At 43.7% G+C, this 14,597-nt stretch overlaps 1 protein-coding gene across 7 annotated transcripts in view; it reads right to left on the bottom strand.

Moving 5' to 3' along the window:
* atp11c (ATPase phospholipid transporting 11C) overlaps window positions 1–14,597 on the bottom strand; it is a 273,394-nt gene that overhangs the window by 71,130 nt on the left and 187,667 nt on the right. For all 7 annotated transcript variants that reach the window (XM_060927777.1, XM_060927778.1, XM_060927772.1 and 4 more), the window contains exons 12-15: window positions 12,916–13,113; window positions 3,221–3,391; window positions 1,329–1,516; window positions 1,177–1,248 (exon numbers count right to left, since the gene is read on the bottom strand). In XM_060927777.1, the coding sequence (XP_060783760.1) occupies window positions 1,177–1,248; window positions 1,329–1,516; window positions 3,221–3,391; window positions 12,916–13,113 (629 nt within the window). The remainder of the gene's footprint in view (window positions 1–1,176; window positions 1,249–1,328; window positions 1,517–3,220; window positions 3,392–12,915; window positions 13,114–14,597) is intronic.

Raw genomic sequence — 14,597 nt, 5'->3', positions numbered from 1 at the left:
GCCATTGATCACCCTAACGGGCAATCCTTTGATCACCCTAATGACTCGCCGTTCACACCCAGCCTCCAGTGACCCTCACCAACATGATGCCTCAATGACACCTTAGATGAGCTGGTCATCAGAATTCTGATTCTGATCCAGGAGAGGATAAATATCTGATACTCCCTATTAGTCAGACAGAACTGAGGAAGCCTTTCGGACGAGAGGTGAAACGTTTTCAAGAATCTTCAAGCAAGTCCAGTTGCCCATTTCTACCACCCACAGTTTACTATGACCTGGATGATTGAGAATCTTCACAGACATCCAATGAGTTTTTTTTTTGGGGGGGGGGGGGGGGGGGGGGAACAGTAAATCAGAAAGCTGCGTGCGTAAAGCCAATTGGCTGCGCGCCATTATCTGCTGCTGGCTGCACTTCACTGCACGCGCAAGGATTTCCATCAGTCCAGCGTAAGTTACGTAATTGGCTTTATGTGCGCAGCTTTCTGATTTACTGTTTTCTTCTCATACTTATACTTCCTATGTTTCATGGACTGTAACGGCATTTGCTTATTTAGTAATTTTAATACAGAATTTACTTTGATGAAATTATAATCAGACACTCCAACGCCCCCCCCCCCCCCCCCAAAAAAAACATAACTCATCGGATCTGCGCGATTCACCCAAGTCCCCCAGACAGCCGTGAAAAAGGCGGCATCCGCCAAAAGGCGTACCATTTGCATCCATGTATATAACAATGCCTTTTACCAGGTTTCATGAAATTCCTCCAAAATTTGAGAGAGGAGTTGATTTCAGAAGGTGAGCGCCCTTTCCTGGGACAGATGGACATCGCCATGACATAATCCCCCTTTCGGCCAGCAGGGGATAAAAACTAAGACTATGCAGTCCAACCATAATCTATTATTTCAATGATTCGAATCATCAAATTTGCATCTTGGTTTATTGCCACATGATATCATTACATGCCTATGAATAATAGAACAGTTTTTGACAATGCTGAGCAATTTTTTTCCCCCTTTAAGTGAGAGTAATATTGTATGGACGTGAAGCAGAGTGCACACAACACTTGAACCTTCTCCGCTCAGGTTACATTCTCCACAGCACAAATTACTACTACAACACTGGGGCAGTATGGATTCTATACCACACCTTTCTGTGAACAGAAAGAACAGCACTTACGCTTCTACGCCATTTTGGCGGTTTCTTATCTTCATCGTTTTACTGTCCAAACCCATGAAGGTAAACCCGTATCTGAGGAAGAGAGACGTGTTATCACATTGATACAACTAATGCCAGTCATCCATGAACAAGGGTCAAGAGCAGTGGCTTACTGCATGGCTCCTTTAACTAAAGCGACCTCATCTGGGGAGGACGCAATGTATCCTGTCTGCTCGGCCTGCTGGGAGTGTCCTCCGTCCAGCCCGTCTATTTGGTCGCCATCAATCTCATCTGGCCCCGCCTCTTTCACCTGCACTGTGTGGCACAGACACAGAGCCCGCAGGAAAAGCTCTTCCTTCTCCTGAGAGACGGACAAAGAAAAAGAAAGGACAAAGTGTACGCAACTAAAACGCCAGAGACATGGAGGGGACACACGTCACAAGGACACAGCAGAGTTAAGCGCTCCCAAAGGAGTCCAGAAGCTGCGGTACTTGGTATAGAAAAAGACTAAATACAAACGGCATTTGTTTCAGAGCCAATATCAGGTCAACCAGATGAAAAGCCTTCTATGAACACCTTAAAGTGCATATCACGGGTAAATTCAGGAGCGAGATCAATGTAATTCCCCTATTTTATATTAAACTTTGGTCAAATATCTGTCACATTCGGCATTCTCTGAAATTTTTTTTACCTTGCGCAATACCAGAAAAATTCAGTTGAAATCAAGCCATTTGAGGCGAATTGGTCCGCCTCTGAAAAAACTTGGCATTTGGATTTCCTGGGAAACATTGATTTTCGTGACGTCGCGTGCGGGACGCCTCCCTCTGAATCCGACGTCAGCGTTGGTTTGTTTATGAGAAAACGAACTTTCTTCAACGTTATCCGTAATTATTAAAATGATTAACAGATGTATCATAGGAGGGTGTAGCAACACCAATCTTGATGGGATTAGTACTCATCGTTTCCCAAAAGACCGGACAATGAGAGAAATGGGAGCACCTCATGCAAGGCACCCAGAAAAATTGGCTACATGCTACAGACTACAGCATTATTTGCAGTGCTCACTTCACAAGGCCCGACGACTTTGAGAACTATTTGCAGTGGGAAACGGGCTTCGCGAAGCAACTTGATCTGAAAAAAGACGCAGTTCCATCTGTCAGAATGCCCAAAGCAACACCGTCTCCATCTGTGTCAGCGCCGCCAAAGGAGCCAGCCGTGTTCGTCTCCCCTGACAGAAGGCGAAGTGCCGCATCCACTGAGGCCCTCGAAGCCGAGGACCAAGCAGAGCCGAGAAAAAAACCAAGAAAATCGGCAATTTCACAAGTCGACTGTTGCCAGGGTAAGAAATAATTCTGACATCTCATTATATTCTTCATCCAAAGGTGAAGTAACATTGCGCTCAAGTGACAATTCCATATTTCAATGCAAAATCGCTAGCTGCTAAACGTGGTCTACACAGGCTGTGCACTGAAACCGTGCAAAGCTCGCGCAGCCCGCTGGCGCTTCCGCAGGTGACGTCACGAATCTGGCTCCAGACTCGCTTGGGATTTTTCCAGACGCGTTTTATTTTATTTTTTTCTGCTGTAGACAGATGGCCTTGTGCAAAATTACCCTTCTGGATGAGTGTGTAAAGGGACATTCTTTCATATAAAAAAAAAACGAAATTGGTCCAGGATATGCACTTTAACGGTGCATTTGCAACTTGTAGAAACTATCCTAGACTTAAAATAATCAACGAACTTCAAAAGATACCTTCGAAATACTATGACAATATTGCCGTGCAGTGTGCACGGCTAGTTTCTGGTTGTTTCGGGCTTATGTTCGGTTTTTCCAGCCCAGAAATCAGCCTCGGCCCTGACCAAAGCAGAGCCACACAGCTTTCCTCCATTTTAGTAAGAAGCAAATCAGAAGCCATACACAGTTGCCAAGAATGGCTGGGACTATTTAGGAGTCAAGAGGAAAGCTTGTTCATGTTTTTCACTGATCTCTAAAAAGTACAAACCGCTACTTCAAACAATAATATACAGTTCAACAAGCATGTAGTCTGAAGCACAGAGTGACTTACACTCCCAGCCTTCTGATGGAGTTTGTTTATTGGCCCATCTGTCACACAAAACCCGTCCACCTCGCTTCTGGACTCGGTGTTCTTATACTGGAAGCCATCTATACAGCACTCAATAAACTCCATGTTGTTCTGGGTCAGCGTCCCCGTCTTGTCCGTGAAAACGTACTCCACCTGCAAATAACAAACAGGCCAAAGTCAATGTAAGGCCATAAACGCTACACTAGAGCTGTACATAAGCGTACATGTGCCTGCTCCCAAAGGAATGCTGATGAATCCTGTCCACTTCCCCAGAAAGTCTGGCCAATCCCTTCCGCAGTTATTGTTTGCACTTGCCCACGATATATTGACAAAATTTGTTGGTTCGATTTTATCTAAAGACGACCAACAGGATCCCAGTACCAATGCGTACCTCAATGATTAAAGCGACACTTGGACCAAATTTCCCCTCTTTGAACACTGGAGGAAACGCTCTCCTGATTACGCGTCTCAGAGGTGGATGAAAAACTCAAAAAAAGCACAATGATTACGGTGGACATTTTGGTGGGAGTGAGATTAAGGGGGAATGGTTATAAAGAAAAGCAACTACCCTAGCAAATGGGTTATAATACGATCAAAGTAACTATCAGGAATTTTATTGAGGCATCAGACTGGCATCAGCTAAAATGTGCTGTTATGGATTAGCACAAAAAAGATGGACAGCTATTCAGCTAAATTAACACTTTTAAATGGTGTAAAAAAGTTGCTTGGTGCTCACAACTTGGCCGATTTTAATCATTTCTTTTTATCATGATTACAATATCAGGGATGCTGTCCATCCACCCATCCATTATCTGTAGCCGCTTATCCATGGGCGAAAGGCGGGGTACACCCTGGACAAGTCGCCAGGTGATCAAAGGGCTGACACACAGAGACAAACCACCATTCACACTCACATTCACACCTACGGTCAATTTAGAGTCACCAGTTAACCTAACCTGCATGTCTTTGGACTGTGGGGGAAACCGGAGCACCCGGAGGAAACCCACGCGGACACGGGGAGAACATGCAAACTCCGCACAGAAAGGCCCTCGCCGGCCACGGGGCTCGAACCCGGACCTTCTTGCTGTGAGGCGACAGCGCTAACCACTACACCACCGTGCTGTCTGGGATGCTGTTGTAATCATAAAAGCGGAGATGCCACCCAAAAAGAAGCTATGAACTCTTTAGTAAGTGGAACAAATGTTAGGGGCAACTAAACGCCCATAATAAATTCCATGTTATGAAAAACTACAAATTTAGGTATTCTATACAGTGGTGCTTGAAAGTTTGTGAACCCTTTAGAATTTTCTATATTTCTGCATAAATATGACCTAAAACATCATCAGATTTTCACACAAGTCCTAAAAGTAGATAAAGAGAACCCGGTTAAACAAATGAGACAAAAATATTATACTTGGCCATTTATTTATTGAGGAAAATGATCCAATATTGCATATCTGTGAGGGGCAAAAGTAAGTGAACCCCTAGGATTAGCAGTTAATTTGAAGGTGAAATTAGAGTCTGGCGTTTTCAATCAATGGGATGACAATCAGGTGTGAGTGGGCACCCGGTTTTATTTAAAGAACAGGGCTCTATCAAAGTCTGATCTTCACAACACGTTTGTGGAAGTGTATCATGGCACGAACAAAGGAGATTTCTGAGGACCTCAGAAAAAGCGTTGTTGATGCTCATCAGGCTGGAAAAGGTTACAAAACCATCTCTAAAGAGTTTGGACTCCACCAATCCACAGTCAGACAGATTGTGTACAAATGGAGGAAATTCAAGACCATTGTTACCCTCCCCAGGAGTGGTCGACCAACAAAGATCACTCCAAGAGCAAGGCGTGTAATAGTCGGCGAGGTCACAAAGGACCCCAGGGTAACTTCTAAGCAACTGAAGGCCTCTCTCACATTGGCTAATGTTAATGTTCATGAGTCCACCATCAGGAGAACACTGAACAATAATGGTGTGCATGGCAGGGTTGCAAGGAGAAAGCCACTGCTCTCCAAAAAGAACATTGCTGCTCATCTGCAGTTTGCTAAAGATCATGTGGACAAGCTAGAAGGCTACTGGAAAAATGTTTTGTGAACGGATGAGACCAAAATAGAACTTTTTGGTTTAAATGAGAAGTGTTGTGTTTGGAGAAAGGAAAACACTGCATTCCAGCATAAGAACCTTATCCCATCTGTGAAACATGGTGGTGGTAGTATCATGGTTTAGGCCTGTTTTGCTGCATCTGGGCCAGGACGGCTTGCCATCATTGATGGAACAATGAATTCTGAATAATACCAGCGAATTCTAAAGGAAAATGTCAGGACATCTGTCCATGAACTGAATGTCAAGAGAAGGTGGGTCATGCAGCAAGACAACGACCCTAAGCACACAAGTCGTTCTACCAAAGAATGGTTAAAGAAGAATAAAGTTTATGTTTTGGAATGGCCAAGTCAAAGTCCTGACCTTAATCCAATCGAAATGTTGTGGAAGGACCTGAAGTGAGCAGTTCATGTGAGGAAACCCACCAACATCCCAGAGTTGAAGCTGTTCTGTATGAAGGAATGGGCTAAAATTCCTCCAAGCCGGTGTGCAGGACTGATCAACAGTTACCGGAAACGTTTAGTTGCAGTTATTGCTGCACAAGGGGGTCACACCAGATACTGAAAGCAAAGGTTCACATACTTTTGCCACTCACAGATATGTAATATTGGATCATTTTCCTCAATAAATAAATGACCAAGTATAATATTTTTGTCTCATTTGTTTAACTGGGTTCTCTTTATCTACTTTTAGGACTTGTGTGAAAATCTGATGATGTTTTAGGTCATATTTATGCAGAAATATAGAAAATTCTAAAGGGTTCACAAACTTTCAAGCACCACTGTAAATCAAAATTTTAATTAACTCATTCATTAACATAAAAAACACAGAACTGACACTGGCCCTGTGTCTGAAATCACTACTCCCTACTCACTATCTAGGGAATTACTATATAGAGGACCATATAGTGAGCTCATTGATAAAATGAAGAAAACGCTTTTGGACACTACTCTGCCGCGCCGTTATTTACATCATTACTGTCACACAAAACGTGCCAGATCAGTCGGCTGGTGGGTTTCAAAATAATAAATCCATATTATACTAAGTGTATTTCCCACATTAAAAAAATACAAAAAGTACTTCGTGTCTGCTGCATCTTTCAGTTCTTTTAAATGAAGGCTGAATCCTTTCTTCATTGCCGCTGCCCTTTCATCTCATCTCATTATCTGTAGCCGCTTTATCCTGTTCTACAGGGTCGCAGGCAAGCTGGAGCCTATCCCAGCTGACTACGGGCGAAAGGCGGGGTACACCCTGGACAAGTCGCCAGGTCATCACAGGGCTGACACATAGACACAGACAACCATTCACACTCACATTCACACCTACGGTCAATTTAGAGTCACCAGTTAACCTAACCTGCATGTCTTTGGACTGTGGGGGAAACCGGAGCACCCGGAGGAAACCCACGCGGACACGGGGAGAACATGCAAACTCCGCACAGAAAGGCCCTCGCCGGGAACGGGGCTCGAACCCGTACCTTCTTGCTGTGAGGCGACAGCGCTAACCACTACACCACCGTGCCGCCCCCGCTGCCCTTTATTCAATCAAATTCGAGGCTTTTGATTAATTCCTCACTCTGCACTGGAACTTCTATTCTTATATTTTATCTGTCTTATTCTATGTTAGCTTATTTTCTATTCTCTTAGTATTTTTAATTGTACTTGAACGTCTGTTTATAATGTGTTTCTTCCTCCGTCCATTCACCCCAACTTTTTTTTTTCAGCACGACCACAACGAAAGATGGGTTTCAGTCACATGACTTTTCTTCGCGGTTTTACCGGAAGTGAAATAGCTGGTGGTCTAAACGGCTGCCGTAGCGCAAACAACTAGCGATAACTTATCAGAGTACGCTCATAATCTAGAAGCCGCTGCTCACTTTAGATATATTCAGAAGATTGCTATGTGCAATGGAATCGACCCCTACAGTCTGGGAAAGAAGGATTTGGCATACGATCTCGAAAACGACCCTTCAGTCGAGTTCCCCGACATCTCGAACTATCTGGTGTTACAGACGTCCTTCTACACCGCAAAACAGATGAACGCGTGGAAGAATATAGAGGCTTACAACTTTTTTTTTTTTGTGTGTGCATGTGGCTGGGTAAAGGACCTCGGTATCAAGTCACTGCCGAATGAATCCTGGATTGTTTTTGCCTGTGTAAGTGGGTTTAAACTTTTCATTCGCATCTTTACAACGAAGTGCTGCAAGTTCAAGTGTAAACAAACAGTTTGCTCACTTCTCACTTGTGTTTGCGCTTTTCTCTCAGGTAAATCATTCACAAAGATCATCAGAAACCCCTTTAACCTCCTAGGGCTTAGCGGTCACATGCGTGGACAGCACTTTTTAGAAATTCAGAACAAGAATCCACATATGTGGACATACTTTTTCTCAAAAAGTACATCTTATCAAAGATGATGCTTAGTTTTTATTCTAATCAGGTTCTAATAAGCCCAAATAGCAAAAAGAAATAAAAAATGAATGTAAAAAAAACAGCTTGGGTCTTAGGAGGTTAAAGACCTGGATCTTGGTTAAACAAGACGGAGAAGTGATCACGGCGCATTGTAACTGTACGGCTGGGGAAGAATTTTGTTGCGATCTTCACGCATATGGACTTTGTGAGGAGGAAACAAAGAAACAGCTGGGGACTTTAGCGCCTGACTAAAAAAAAAAAAAGTACCGTAAAATAACGACACACAGCAAGAAAAGTACTTGGAAAACACCAAGGCCGTAGCTGAGAGGGAAAAACAAACCTTTCATGAAGTGATCACTGCAAACTCGAGCATGCTCCGACTCGGCTCCCTTCGATTTCAGCGACGGGTTCGAAAGCCACCTTTCTCGACGTCTTTTTGTGAAATCCTGTGTTCGTTCACTTTTTTATTAGTTCACAGGGAACCCTGAAGAAAGTTATTAGTTTTACGGTTTGATCAATTCGAACAACCTAAAATAACACGAGCGTAAGGCATTTTTCACTCGAGCAATGGACCTTCTCCGTACAAACGCTTCGTTAACTGAGCTTTGGTAGACCACCAGCTAAAGTTTTGAATGACTAATGAGGCGGATGTGACGTCACGTGAAACCCAGCAATACAATGGTTTTTGCGGTTTGTGTTCTCTTAATAATCTCTTGAAAAACCTCCAGGTTTAGTCGCCTTTCTGAGTAAAGTGTGTGTGTGGAGCTGTAACCTTGAGGCAGTCTTGTGGTTAATGAGTCCTGAAGAGAGGCATGAGAGAAGGACGGCCTGCAGAGATGGTGACTGTTCAAAAATAAGTGCGAGTTCATGGACCTGTTGCTTTCCAGGCTTGGCGTTCCCGACAGCGTTTGAATAACTAATGAGGCGGATGTGACGTCATATGAAACCCAGCAATATATTGCTTGGTTAGTGACCACTGGCTGTACACTAGGGTTGCCACCCGTCCCGTAAAATACGGAATCGTCCTTTATTTGGCAATTAAATCGTGTGTCCCGTATTGAACCGATACGGGACGCGATTTGTTCCGTATTTTCATAAATGTCCAATACGCATGTCTGTCTCACATAACACTAAATCTAACAATCATGAACAAAATAAAACAGGAAATACTCCGTTGCGGGATCTACCCAGGACACAAACCCCTCCACTTTGTGTCACGCTCTGTGCGTCTGTGCCTGGCTGCCTGCGTCACTGCGTGTGGCGTTGTCACGGTTGCCTAGAAACAGACAATACACACCGGAGCTGCTCAAAAAACCCGGGCCTTTTAAAAATGTCTGCTGCACCCGGGACTCCACCACGTCCTCGAAAGCGTAAACGCTTACAAAAATACAGACGTGAGTGGGAAGAGGCACATCCTTGGCTGGACAGCGTGAGTGGAGACGACTACAGAGCAAACTGTAAACAGACATACGTTTGTTGTTTTTTGTTCTTTTTTTTCCTCTTTAAGTAAAAATGTCCCCACGGTTCACAAAGAGAGTCCCTACACCAAGAACAGTTATGCACTTACATTTACAGTGATAACGTTCTCAATATATTTAGATTATATTTTAAAAGTTCATTGTTGCCCACTTGTACATTATACATTTTTACAGCACTGGCAATAAAGCATTTCAAGCTTCAAGTATGAGTAACTGCTTTCTTGATCACCCCTTTACTAAAAACACCTACAAAATGAAACGTACCACTGCTGCGGGCACCCCACCCCATGGGAGTCGTGCCCGTGGTGGTCATGGCCCCAAGGAGCCGTGGTGGGCGTCCCTTATTTTCATTTCTGAATGGTGGCAACCCTATTGTACACTACTTTTCATGATGCATTGTGGGATACTTTGAGTGCACTATATAGGGTGGAATAATGCTCACTATCCATTCGGACAGCACTACAAAATGGCGACCTTGCTATAGACCCTTCCCACGTGACGTCATGACAAACGCGGCCGCCATTTTGGACATGAACTACCAGTAGTCTACCACAGCCAACATTGAGGAATGACGGCGAAGCATCGAAAGGAATATAGCCATCAAAGAAAGTTTTTTTACTTTCAGCAAGACTTCCATCATGCCATTATATTGTTGTGCACCTGGATGTAGTAACCATCAACACACAAGGCAAGATTTATCATTTTATCGGATCCCGACAGATGCTGACCGACGGAGAAGATGGATGGTCTCTAAAATATTGGCAAAATGATGTTTATTGACAGCAATCGTGTGTAACGGGAAGCATTTGCATATCCGAAGTGTTGTGTTTACATCAAAGATAAAATAAACCGATATGACAACGACTGCTGCTGCCAGGTTGGGGACACAAACTAGTAGAAAGGAAGTGTGCCAACAGACTTCCTTTGTGGTCGATTCTGCTTTAAGGTAAGATGCATTTAATTATTTGTCTGCTGTGGGTTTGGAATCGGTAGCCTGACCGATTCGTTCATGTTTGTGGTGCCATTTGTTTGTTGACATGATTTCCAGTGATGCTTTGGTGCTGCTGTGGATCAGATGTGTTGAGTAGCCTGACTGTTTTTTTTTCTTCTTGCGTGTGGTATCATTGTTGACGCGAGGTTGTTTTTTGAACATGCCAATGCGGACACGATTTCCCCTGATGAGTTATGACTACAGACGCGATGCGTGTGTGGAGTCCGCGTGATATGTGCGTAAGATAGGCTTCTCGTATGTTTGGAGATCCGCACTCTGAGACAAGCGCAAGCACACACCCCCCAGGGAAAAAAGGGACCCCCCGAAAATATCGGCATAGTTCAAACACTGGGTTGGAGAAAGTAATGGCAAATAGTGAGTGCACAAACCATAGAAGGTAAACTGTACACAGCACCAGGGCAGTGTGATGGTATGTCTACTTTTAGATTGTGTTAGCTTATCAATGAACACACTCGGCACTCGACGAGTTTCATGTCTTTACGACGGATACTTAAATGTGTGTTAGGTATTATTGTTGCAGTCTAAAGGCCAATTTATGCTGACAACCCAGTCCTCGCAGATAGCGTCGCAGACAGTGCCTGCGTAACCCCCCCCACCTTCGCAGACGCTCTGCGCGCACCTCCCAAAAATTGTGACCACCGCAGAAGCCTCGCAGACAGCGCCGCAGACAAGAGGGCTCTGATTGGTCCACTCTACATCCGCTGTACACGCACTTCCGCTTCCCTACTTTCCCGGTTTGGTTTGTTTTCACGACCGCCATTTTTAAAAACACGAGCGAAGATGGAGCAGCATGAAGAGCGGTTGACTGAGGAAGTACGTACATCTATACGACTCCAGTTCTAGTCATTATTAAAAAAAAAAGTTCTAGTCATTATAAGTAACCGGAGGATAAACACTCCACTAACCACACCCACCAACTACTCCTAGCGACTTCACGCCCCCTTGCGTTGTGCCGGTGAATAACATCACGCACGCCTATTACTCCCCGCTCAACAATAAATTACAACTGTCTGCGAAAAGCTATCTGCAAAAGCCTTGTCGCAAGAGCATGCAGAGGCCTTAAGCAGTCATTGCAGCAGCTAGATGAGCGAGAACCGAAAGGGTCTGTGCCATAAACCGTTATTTCTTCATGTCCAAAATGGCGGTCGCATTTACGAAGGTCACGTGAGTGAAAAGGGTCTATATAGCGAGTGATTTCGGACACAAGGCGGGACTGTGTATTAGGGAACAAACAGCGTGCACTTCATTACCATAAGTAAAGGGTTAAAATCAGTGTTGTATAGTAACGAAGTAAAAATACTTCACTACTGTACTTAAGTACATTTTGGGAGATTTTGGACTTTACTTGAGTTCTCAAAAAATTTGAGAACTTTCACTTTTACGTCACTATATTTTTTAACTTAATTGCATACTTTTATTCCGATACATTTTCAAAGAGCCGTTTCGTTACTCTTTACAAAAAAAAGGAAAAAAAAAAAAAAAAAAAGTGTTTTAACCCCACTGACTGCAACGAAGTCAGGACGTGCCTGGGCTTGTTCACCACTTGCGCATGACAACCAGTAGGCTGCACCTGTTGGCTTCACGCAGTAAGCAGAAAGCTAGCTTCGCAATCAGCAGCCCTGATGGAAGAGGAGACGGAGACAGCAGCTACTGTGTCAAAACTGTGGTCTCCATCTTCAGATGCCAGATAGGCAGCTTCATTTTTCCCCAAATTTATTTTTTTCTTGTTTATAATGGTTGTGTGTGCACCTCTATTTTCAGCAGTGTAATTGCTGGTCATGAACCATTGGTGACAAATTACCTTCAGTTTACCAAAATATAAAAAATATTACAAATTCAGATTGCCTTTGCTTGTTTACTTTTACGTGTACTTTTAATTACATTACTTGAGTACATTTATTTTTGCATTACTTGTCATACTGAAGTCCAAGAAATGTCAGATACTTTAAGACTTTAACTCAAGTAACATTTCAGTCAGTGACTTTGACTTTTACCAAAGGCATTTTTTGGAAGGGTACCAATACTTTTACTTGAGTGTGATTTCCCAGTACTTTATACAACACTGGTTAAAATGATTTAAACTGTTGGTCACATATTACACCCCGTCACACACACTGTGTGGTGGGGAGGGGTGTTGGTCTAAAGGCCAATTTATGCTGACAACGCAGTCCTCGCAGATGGCATCGCAGATAGCGTCTGCGTAGCCCCCCCCCCCACCTTCGCAGACGCTCTGCGCACACCTCCCAAAAATTGTGACCACCGCAGAAGCCTCGCAGACAGTGTCGCAGACAAGAGGGCTCTGATTGGTCCACTCTACATCCGCTGTACACGCACTTCCGCTTCCCTACTTTCCCGGTTTGGTTTGTTTTCACGACCGGCATTTTTAAAAACATGAGCGAAGATGGAGCAGCATGAAGAGCGGTTGATCGAGGAAGTACGGACATCTATACGACTCCAGTTCTAGTCATTATAAGTAACCGGAGGATAAACACTCCACTAACCACACCCACCAACTACTCCTAGCGATTTCGCGACCCCTTGCGTTGTGGCAGTGAATAACATCGCGCATGCCTATTACTCCCCGCTCAACGATAAATTACAACTGTCTGCGAAAAGCTATCTGCGAAAGCCTTGTCGCAAGAGCATGCAGAGGCCCTAAGACCTTGAGCCTTTTGAAATTCTCACCTGACCGAGCTCCTCATTAAGATCAGAGGTATTAACCAGCGCCCCCTCCTGAATCTCTGGGTCAAAGAAATCCTTATCCCAGGTGATAAAGATGGAACCCAGGAACTTCTGCATCTCCACAGTGACGTACATGGATACAGGGATGATGAAGTTGAAGAGCACCATGAAGGACAGGAAGTCTGTAAACATCTTCAGATACTACAAAAAAAAAAACAGAAAAGGAAGAATAATTTTCCGAGAAACCTACATAGGCAGTGCTTAATTTGTGAAGTGGGAGGTCCCGGAACGCAGGAGGTGGGTGGGTCCGGCGACAAAAAAAAAAAAAAAAAAGGCGGGGGGTGGTTTACTATACTAAGTAACTTTAAAAACGCACAATGGAATTCAACACGATATCACTTTAGATCCATGCATATATTTGAAATTTATGATATTGTATGTAATGCACACACATCTTGAAACATCGATAAAGGACATTTATTGTCAAACTCAAGAATTAATTCACAATAAAAAAATTCAAAGTGACGGTTGGTCCATGTTCGGACCGTCATGCTGGAGATTCTGGGTCTGTGTCGTCCAGGGGTCTCAGCAGCAGTGACTGAGGGTGTCAGGAATCTGTCACGGAGGTGAGCTAGCCTGATGTGCTGATCCTGAACTGGCGTCGTGACTCGAGGCTGACCAGGGCGTGGACGATCCCTGGTGCTCCCTGTCTGTCTGTAACGCTGACTCAAACGGGAAATGGTTGAATGATGAACACCGAAGTGCCAGGCGACCTCTGTCTGTGTACTTCCGGCACGCAACATCCCGATGGCCTGTTCATGTTGATTTTGGCTTAGGCGTGGCATTTTCCCATCATTTCCCCCGGGGATTTATAGGCAAGATTGTGTGTGTACAGTGTATGCAAAATTTGTTTGAAAATTAAAGCCTGTCCATGTCATTGACTACCCGAGTCATATTGTACGTTATTGAGTACAACTCCCTTAAATTCTGATTTGAGCACAGATTTGGAACTTATTCGGGCGGAACGAAGTTATTTTTCCATTGTGATATATTTCTTTTCTTCTTGAGATAAACTCAGCACGAATTCAGCAAGTTTTATCAATGTGCGTTTTTAAAGTTACTTAGTGTATAACTTTATGCACACACGCCTATTGCATGACATGTATTGCAACAGCACCAGTTATCAAATCCTAGACAACAATGGACAACGCTCAGAATGTTCTCCAAACAGGCACTCAAGTTCACGCTCGCTCTCCACACATACGTTAAGGCAGGGGTCGGGAACCTTTTGGCTGAGAGAGCCATGAAAGCCACATATTTTCAAATACATTTTCGTGAGAGCCATATATATTAAATTATACATTAAATTTATCTTCTAAAATAACAGACTGTACTCATATCACAACCGGTTTATTTCACCATTGAAGATCAGATCACACAAGACATGAGTTAAATGACTCATTTTAAGGATTTAAGTAGGGGATTTAAAAGCATAGCCTAGGATTTCAAGCATATTTCAAGTTTAAAAGCAGTGCCAGCAAACGTAAGTGCAATCAATTCAAGCAACAGTTAAGAAATAAAGGGTTTACAAAACAAGTTGGAGACTGGTACACTTGCAGCAGGTGCTGGTGCAGTGTCACTGTGTCCAACGTCGTCCATTTTAGGTCGTTTAGGATCCGGCTGTC

This window comes from Neoarius graeffei, chromosome 8 (assembly GCF_027579695.1).
Source record: "Neoarius graeffei isolate fNeoGra1 chromosome 8, fNeoGra1.pri, whole genome shotgun sequence".
Classification (NCBI taxonomy): domain Eukaryota; kingdom Metazoa; phylum Chordata; class Actinopteri; order Siluriformes; family Ariidae; genus Neoarius; species Neoarius graeffei.
Note: the sequence above shows the minus strand (reverse complement) of the source record. Positions and strands in the feature narration are given on the sequence as shown.